The sequence below is a fragment of the Sebastes umbrosus genome, chromosome 5 (assembly GCF_015220745.1).
Source record: "Sebastes umbrosus isolate fSebUmb1 chromosome 5, fSebUmb1.pri, whole genome shotgun sequence".
NCBI classification, from domain to species: domain Eukaryota; kingdom Metazoa; phylum Chordata; class Actinopteri; order Perciformes; family Sebastidae; genus Sebastes; species Sebastes umbrosus.
The window spans coordinates 15,549,297-15,559,062 of record NC_051273.1 but is presented as its reverse complement, the minus strand read 5'-3'; the positions used below and the strand labels follow the sequence as shown (position 1 = coordinate 15,559,062).

General features: G+C 39.6%; 1 protein-coding gene across 3 annotated transcripts in view; it reads left to right on the top strand.

Moving 5' to 3' along the window:
* The first annotated feature begins 617 nt into the window (after positions 1 to 617).
* cers1 (ceramide synthase 1) overlaps positions 618 to 9,766 on the top strand; it is a 36,735-nt gene continuing 27,586 nt past the window's right edge. The window contains exons 1-2 of one of the 3 annotated variants that reach the window (XM_037769690.1): positions 639 to 762; positions 1,314 to 1,833. In XM_037769690.1, the coding sequence (XP_037625618.1) occupies positions 1,594 to 1,833 (240 nt within the window). In that variant the 5' untranslated portion in view covers positions 639 to 762; positions 1,314 to 1,593. Of the gene's footprint in view, positions 1,834 to 9,766 lie in introns of all 3 variants that reach the window. The other 2 variants (XM_037769689.1, XM_037769691.1) reach the window with 2 other exon arrangements.

The window sequence follows — 9,766 nt, the reverse complement described above, 5'->3', positions numbered from 1 at the left end:
AATTTTGTTAATACAACTGACAATCCACTGACCAAACATGTTTGAACTGATAGATATCCCAGCCACCCATCACAATACCCAGAGGGCAGTCAAAAAAAAACAAGTGTACAAAAATAAATATAAATAAATAAGTACACAAAAATATACAATTCAAATAATCATAGTAAAATAATAATAATAAAAAAATAGATAAATAAATAAAATAAAATAAATAAACATAAATAATGATAAATTGTTAGAGGTCTAGGACAGTACACCCTATCATCTAGGGCACTAACATGCATAAAACAAGCACAGGAGTTAAGCCGAATAGTTGAACACATAGACAAATCAGGGGTCCTTCCAATGTTTTGTTTGAAATATTCCTGGTTGTATATATACACATATATATACTGTATCCAGTATATGTCTAGGTGTAGTCTTGTATGTGTGTGTGTGTATGTATATATATTAATATATATATATATATATATATATTCATACACACACATACAAGATTAGGTGTAGTCTTGTATGAAGCATTTTTGTGTGTACTGTCTCTTTAAGGCATCCAGGCATCTTCTTCAATCAGAAGATAGCGGACCCCTAATTACGTCACGCCCCCTCGGGTTTTTTTCTTCTTCTTCGTTTCGCATAAACGTAGCTGTCCTTCTTTTCAACGGACCAGTTGATTTACATTGAAAAGCGAAGCGCGGCTTGTCAAAAAGCTCCGGACACGTTGACCAGCCCGGAGCGGAGAGGAGCGGCAGCGGCGACCGCGGAGTAAGACAAGAAGATAAAGAAGCCTCTTCATAGGATAATAATCTTCTTATTCATCCTTTTTTCTATTCGCTGGACTAACTCTTCTTCTTCGTGTGTGCCGGTTTGCTCATTCTAACGGCTCTAACTGATGAAGCGGTAACAGAACCGTTACATAAGAAGAAGGCGAATATAACGGTCAGAGATGAGCCGTTACAGCGGAGCGGTACAGTAACCGCATGTGTCTGGTGGGGCTCGGCGCGGAGAAAAGGCGACATAAAACGGACCTCTACGTTCACGTGTGTGAGCTCCATCACGGTTTTTTTTTATCTCTCGGGTTGGTAATTTATTCAAGTAGCACAGTTTAGCTAGGGAAGCCAGTGCTGGTCCATTCACTATTGTGTGCGTTTGACTGAAGCTAGGCGGCTAACCTGTGACGCGTTGCTGCCGCTCTTGCCGCTGTAGCGGAATGATGATGATGAGAAGAAGCCTCCACCTCCAGCAGACAGGCGCTAATGGCTCACTTTAATAGACAAAATATTTGATAATCTGGTTTGTGTGATTACTAAATACAGCCTGGTAGCCTGGTGTGTGTGCTCAGACCTGGTGGGGCCCTGCTTATCATTCATAAAACTGGTCCTGGACGCGAAGAATGGGCCCATGTCTTAATGTGGAAAACAAAGAATTAGGCTACTGAAGAGAAGAAGGGTAAGCTGGTTAGATAAGCTTGTTTTAGCGTTTTTAGGTGAGCTAGCAAAGCTGGTTAGCAGATTAGCCACACAGTCTGCTCCCTGCACTCCCTCTGCAACCTCAATTGGACTATTTTTTTCTATTTTGTTCCCTCTCTGCACCACAATGAGCGGGGACGCCGGGCCGGTGGAAGTGGAGCCCATGCCGGGCTACTTGTACCTGGTCAGCCGAGCCTCCACCGTCATGCTGGGCGCATGGAGAGACTGTAGCTCCTGCGGTCTGGAGCTCTCCAAACGGACTCTCCTGGATAACGCGTACATTACCTGGACCGAAATCGGCCTCTTCTTCTTTTGCGCCTTTTTGTGGACGCAGGTCAGGCGGGGACTGACAGAAAGTCTGTTTCAGGTAGGGGTCGACACACACAATCACACAATCACAACACACATCACCCTTCAGCTCCCCCCAAGGTTAATTTAATGACACCCCTTAATTAATGGGTTTAGTAAGCTAATTTCTCTAATTAGAAACCCAGCACTGCACAAGTGTGGCCTCTGAGACTCTCATCTCTCTCAGGAGTTGTGACTGAAATGTGAGGCAGCAGGTGAGAGGGAGCATAGTAATACATATATAAACACAATATTTTTTATTGAATTTTACATATAAACATATATACACATACAGACAAACTAACAATATTAATAATTAAATTATACAATGAAATGTTTAGTTAGAATTTCCACAGTAATCAAAGAAAGAGATACATGACATTTCATATATTTCACATATCTAACAAAGAAAACAAATAAAATAAAATATAAGACAAAACAAATACATACCCCAAAGAAGAAGAAGAAGAAAAAAACACACAACAACACACAACAATTTCAACAACAGCACTCAGCAACACACAGCAGTTTCAATTTGAGTGCCCCTTGACGTCCAAGAAACTCCAACAAAGGTTTCCACACTTTTTCAAATTCTGCTGCTTTTCCTCTGGTAATGTATGTAAGTCTCTCCAGTACAACACAAGATGCCATCTCCCTCAGCCATACATGTATCAAAAGTAAATCCATTTTTCTCCAAGACAAAGCTATCATTCTCCTGGCCTGCAGGAGTCCAAAGTCAATTAGAATTAACTGTTTTGAGTTAATGATAAAGTTATCTGTATATATACCTAGTATACATATCTTTGCTTGGTGAGGCACCTTCACTCCAACAATTTCAGATATATTCTGAACAATTGTTTCCCAGTATTTTTTTAACTTCGGACAGTATAATAACACATGTTAACAAATATTAGATATTAAATGAATACATATTAGATCCAGTTTTAGGCTTAAGATAAAGGAGCAAGTCAGGAGAAACAGAATGAGTGTATTTTAGTCAGTAAACACCCTTATCTATATTTGTGTTGGGCAAACATTTGAGCTGAACAGGTGTAACAAAATAAGCAGTTTCTGGTATATTGGCACCAATAATTAAACTAGAAGCCCAATTCCCTCATACAGACATTGGCATTTCATTGCTTTGCATTACATTACTATATAATAACCCCAGTCTATAAAGTCCCAGTTAAAACCAGAGCTGTATCTTCATCTTGTATATTATTTATTCTGGTAACAGATTGCAAATATTTTGGTGACAAATCAGAATCAGATTTATTTGCCAAGTTCATACATACAAGGAATTTGACACTGGTTTTATGCCAGTACAAGGACAACAAATCTGGAGAAATAAAGGTGAGGGATAGACATAAGAATCCTACATTCAAAATCTTACTTGAGTAAAAGTACAAGATGCAGAATGGACAATTTCAGAATAATATATATTATTGGATTGTAAGTATTGATGCATTACAGTATACATCACGTTAATATTGCAGCTGGTTATGGTTTGGCAAATTTCAAATACTTAACGGCTGGGCAGCTTAATCTACAATAATACATCAAAATGTGTTAGTTGATTAAGATTATGAAGTAACAGAAACTGTCAGATAAATGTAGTACGGTAAAATGTAATATATTTCCCTCTGAGATGTAGTGGAGTAGAAGTATAAAGTAGCAGAAAATGGAAAGTACAAGTATCTCAAAATAGTAATTAATTACAGCACTTGAGTAAATATACTTAGTTACATTACATCACTGAATACAAGGCAAGTGTTATGTAAGTTGTAAACAATATAAATAGTGCAAAGAAATAAATGCTAAGTCAATAATAATATTAATACTAAGCCACTAATAAAAAAGCATTCTTTTATATATTAAAAGTCTGAAAAAACAATAATAAACAGCATCTATTTTCTGTCTGTGACTGCTGAATACAATCCATACATACTTTTTCCATTTCCCCCATTTGCTAACAGTCAATATAATCCTGAAGCTTTTAGATTTCTATTAGTGCTTTTAGGTACTTTTTGGAACATGACAGCAAGGTCATTAATTGCAATTATGTCAGTTGCAAGTGATGCAGACTTCCTACCCTCCTCTTCCCTCTCCCCTCTGTCTCTCTCTCTCTCTCTCACAGAAACTATGCTGAAATTAGGGGTGGGGAATGCGGATAAAATCTAGTACTGTATATGTAATTTAGGGCTGTCAAAGTTAACGCGATATTAACACGTTAACGCCACTTATTTCTTTAACACATTAATGCAACTTGTGATTTTTAGGTTGTAGCGGGCTCAGTGTTAGAGCTAGAGTGAAGATACTTGTATCATATGAAACTAAACCTAATGAATCCATTGGTACCAACCATGTTATACTAGCTTGTCGCAAAGGAGGCTAAATAACGCTCCAAACTTGCGCAACATTTTTGTGAGGAAAAACTGTCATAGCCATTTTCAAAGCGGTCCCTTGACCTCTGACCTCAAGATATGTGAATGAAAATGGGTTCTATGAGTACCCACCAGTCTCCCCTTTACAGACATGCCCACTTTATGATAATCACATAGAGTTTGGGGCAAGTCATAGTCAAGTCAGCACACTGACACACTGACAGCTGTTGTTGCCTGTTGCGCTTGAGTTTGCCTTGTTATGATTTGAGCATATCTTTTATGCTAAGTTCAGTACATGTGAGGGTTTCTGGACAATATTTGTCATTGTTTTGTGTTGTTAATTGATTTCCAATGATAAATATATACATACATTTGCATAAAAGAAGCATATTTGCCCACTTCCATGTTGATAAGTGTATTAAATACTTGACAAATCTTTTTAAGGTAAAAAAAAAATGTGTGATTTAATTGCGCTTAAATATTTTTTATCGATTGACAGCCCTAATATAATTGTATAGAATACATTTTCTGGAAAATGTATGAAACAGTTAATGAATATAATCACCAGAAAGGAATGCCTGATTTTGAATAATCCAGTACATGACAATTCAAAGTCTTTCTTCACATTGATGCTAAAATCCTATACAAATCAAATTGGCATGTATTCTCATTGATTTGCATCATTGCCCACAATGGCCTAATACATGCAGAGAACAATTGCCTCTACATTATATTCATGTATTTGTTTGTTGATGTGAGACAAATACAGTACATCGGCAGAACATCTTGGTACTCTTAAGGTATCTGAGGATGTGCACTTACAAAACCACAATGTCTGTAAAAGCAGCATCACAACATTGTTTCTTCCCACAATATGTCACTCAGAGGATGCTCAGGCTGTGCTCTGACAGACTGGTGGTCTCCTCCTATATTCCCTTCACCCGTCCAAGTCCTGAGTACCTCCACTCTGTCGGTGCTCACAGGGAGGGGCCCTCCTCCACAGAGAGCCAGGATGTGGCTCATTATTCTGCCATGATTGTGAGTGGGGGTGGAGAGTCTGCTACACGTGGTGGTAGATGCTACGACGACAATGCTACAGCAGTACGCTGCAGCTCAGGGCCCCATGTGTGAAGCCAGATGTGGCCCAAAAATGCAAAGAATGAGGCCTGTTTTCCACTTTACATTATGTACGTGTGTCTCACGGTGTGTGTATGACTCACTGAGTGACCCCTATGGAACAATATATGGGATGCACCCCCATGTAAAGGCTGGATACTATAAGGGCTGTGAAGGACGAGGTGACGTTTTTAATGTGCGGCGAATTAAGAATCAGTCAGTGTTCCCTCAGTTATTTAGTGCATGTGTAATATCGCCTTTACAGTGCTTACATTAGGGATGAAGAGGATGGGTTCATTGTTAGGTCAGTCGTGCTGAGCTAATGCAATATGAGCATTGCTGTCATACATCACAAAAAACTAAGAAGAGCTACATTAATTGAGGTCGTATTTGAGCACAGCTAATTGGACTTGACTCAAACTATACAGGATGTTTTCTCACTTGTCAAGTTGGATGTTAAGTAAACCACTAAATGCATTTAATACAGTACCTCATCAGTAATGATTGAATTGTGGTTTCATAGTGTTGAAGTACACAATAGCTATGGGCTGGGCTCAATATGAGCAGAATAACTAACAGCACAGACAATCGTGAGTACACATAATTAAGTTCAGAGCTCATGAAACCTTACGGACAAATGTTAGCTTAGCCATCAGTGGACAAAGCAGAGCACTGTGTAATCTCATCCTTTTGTGATCTTGTGATGTGATCTGACATGTGAGGAATGAATGGCAGTTCCTCTGACATTCTATGAAATATGGACCTCAAAGAAATTATATAGGCATCAATATAACTGTCAATTATGGAGATGGACATTTGTTTGCCAAGTCATGGTACACTTCGGTTGATGTGTTTTTTTGTATTCTTCATTCTTCGTGAATTTGCTCACAGCACAGATTTCTTGTAGAGCTGCAACATTTAGGTGATTAGTAAGTGCTGAAAACTGCAGTTCATCGAATGGCCACTTGAAGTTGGCTCCAAAAGGGCGTCGATCCCCGTAGATACCCATGTTAAAATGCCGACTTTACAGCAGAAATAAACATGTTTACAGCCTGGTACAAAAACATTTTTGGTCCCTATAGCTAATATCCCTGTTCATAACAACTGTACAGGGTGTCACTTTTAATATAACTCCCCTGTTCATTCATATTAAGGCATAAACTTAAGCTGCTAGCCGTCTCCCGCCTCTGCCTCAGCTCCACTGATGATCCACCTCTTCGCCCATTTTTGGATTAGCTGGCAGTTAAGACCCAGACACATCATCCCGACATCAAAGAAATAGCGGCGACGCAGGCTGACCATTGAGTTGCCTCACGTCTGCTTTGTCTTGGCCAAACAGTTGCACTTGAACACACCGCAAAGACTATAGCCGACGGCCAGTTAGCTCGTACGTTCTGCACCTGCGTGAGAGGAAATAACTTCCCACACCTGCTGAAAAACCTCCGATATGTTTCAAAGTCTTTTTTCAAGCAAAAATTATAAATATTTGATGACTCCAGATTCTGAAACGTGAGAATTCGCTGCTTTTCTTCGTCTTACATTGTAGTGAAGTGAATATTTGTGTGCTCCGACAATATTATTTTTCTTTTTTTACTGTTTTCTGATATTTTATAGACCAAACATTTAATCAAAATGTATCAGCAGATTAATCTATAATGAAAATAATTGTTGTTGCAGCCCTAATTTCTTGACTAATATGAAGCTCTATTTGCAGAAGTAATTGAATTTCAGAGCACATCTGCTGCAAGAGATGATGGATGAAAATAATTAGTTTCCTGTTTTGTTACTTACAGTACTCCCAGTCATGTTTGAAGAATGAAGGTTGACCCACTTAAAATATTCACTTACTCTCTTCTGTGTTTTCCATGGTACAGTCAGACTCCCATTATGACAGCAGCAGAGTGATACTTGATTTAGTATGCTTAGCTGGCTGTATTCCCTCAGTAGTACCACGATGACCGCAGCCAAACCTGGTTACAATGTGTAATACCCATACAAGTGTGAGACTACTAGAGCCTTCTGGAGGAACCCACTCACTGTCAAAAGAGTCCACTCTGGACTTTTTTAAAGAGATATTCAATCTTTGCCAATGCATTGGGAAGATTTATATTCACAGCTGATCAATTCAATCAAGGTTTCAGTGTCCTCATGCACACTGTTAGACATGAGGCTGTGGATGGGCGCTTGCTTTTATGATGACTGAACTTGGTCCACCATGAACGAGGCTGTCCAAAAAGCTAGGAAACAAGGTCAAGACTGGCCTGAACTTGAGTCTTTTGTACGTGTCAACCTTTCTGTGTTTATGTGAACCGAACGAGGGGAACCAGGTTCCACATGGTACCGTTACTTCACATGATGGCCCCCTGTGAACAGCACCCTGTGGTTTAGTCGGTGGTTTTCATGTGTCATGTTTCATGTTTCACTTTTGGTTTGATGCTTGAGTTTACTGAGCCAGAGCTGCAACTATTCAGGTTATATTAACTTGTTGATAAGCCACTTGAGCTCTGCTGTTACATAAAAACAATGTGGTAGTGCATCATTATATCCTGACTCATCTATTGGCACCGCTGACACTGGCATTTTAAAATATGTCCTTTAAGTTAAGTGTTGAAAAGCATGCTATTTATCTCAGGGAAGCGGAGGGTGAAATGTTGAAATTCTTCACTCTGCTCTTATGAACTGTCTCCTGACGAAAATGCACCTAGTAATCTTCGAAATGTCATGTGACACGCTGTGTGAAAGTCTTTCCTCATTGCCTTTTTAATTTTGCTCTGCACACACGTTTGTCAAAGCGTGCAGGTTTATGTCTCTGTTTGCTTACATGATTCAAATAGGTGTTCATCTGGTGGTTTATGAGTTGTGCATTACATCTATATGCATGTTTGTGTTTACGAGTGTGTGAGGTTTCAGATACATGTGTTTGTGTTTGTATGCATGTGCAACTCCCTGCTGTATTAATGCAAATCCTCAGTGGATGGAGAAGAAGGTGGGAAAATAGTGAAGAGAGGAGGAAGTTTAAAAAGAACAGAGACGAAATGATGAGGGCTGCAACTAATGATTATTTTCTTGATTAATCGATCAGTTGTTTGGTCTATAAAATGTCAGAAAAAGACAAAGATGACGTCCTAAGATGTCTTGTTTTGTCCACAACTAAAATATATTCAGTTTATTGTCATAGAGGAGTAAAGAAACCAGAAAATATTCACATTTAAGAAGCTAGAATCAGAGAAATTAGACTTTCCAAAAAATTATTCAATTTAAAAATTAATAGTTGACAACTAATTGATTAATCAATTAATCGTTGCAGCTCTAAAAATGACGATCCTGGGTTAGAGAAGAGGTGATCTTTAGGGGATAAACAATCAGAGAAGGAAGGGACAGCTAGAGGAAGGAAGGGATGGAGAGGAGAAGTGGTTTTGTGTGGTTGTTGTGTAGCCAGGGCCAAACCTACTGACTCAGCATGCAGCAGCCAATCATTAAAACTATTTCACTCACACCCACACACATGGTAATAAAGGATATATGCTGTCTCTTACACATGCACACACATGCAGCTTCTTCCCGCTACCTAACAATTATATCCAGAGGGTGTGTTTTGAAAGAGGCAACACACAGGCTGCTCAGTGTAGACAAACAAGGCAGGCAGTGGTCAAACCCTCCTGTAGCTGCAGCAGTTTATAACCACTCTCATAAGTGCCTCCTGTAGCCCCTCATACACACACACACACACACACACACACACACACACACACACACACACACACTGAAGCAGTCACTCAAAGAGGAGAGCAGCAGTATACGCTTGCCAGCTCCAGCCTTGTTGCAGAGCTTATCTCCCCGCATAGAGCCGAGTAGCACCTCATCACCCTGCTGCTGTTCTAAATATGAAAGCAGCCTGAGGTTTGACAAGGTCTCCTGACCACAGATCCCAAATCACCTTCCACCTAGCCCCTGCTCATTGTTGTGCATTAGCGCCGCAGAGAGCAACCTGATACTGGATTTGTGGTGAAGGGGAAGTGCTATCCATTCAGCCAAAAGTGCCCACACAGGTGAAACTTGCTTGTAATTTTGACACTGATTGCAAGCAATTGTTGGGAAGTTTGGTTATTAGGCCTATTAGTTACATATCCTCCTCTCCTCCTCTCGCGACTCAGCTATCTAATTTATCATCACGTAGCGTTTAAGTGAGCAGCACTTTTGCCATCACCTGACATGTGATCTATCGCTCTGTGTGCATCAGTGTGTCATACATCATAAATACAGAGAGCACTTAGACCTGTCAGCGCCACTGTTTCCCACACAGAGGCTGTGCTTCTATTAATCATTATTTGTCACCGTGATAGATGCAGTTATTCAAGTCTAATTATATCCGTCATATTTGCGTTATGCATTTACAGTATTTTTGTGTATGTTTTGATTATAGCATTCCTAATTTCAGCGACACAATATGTT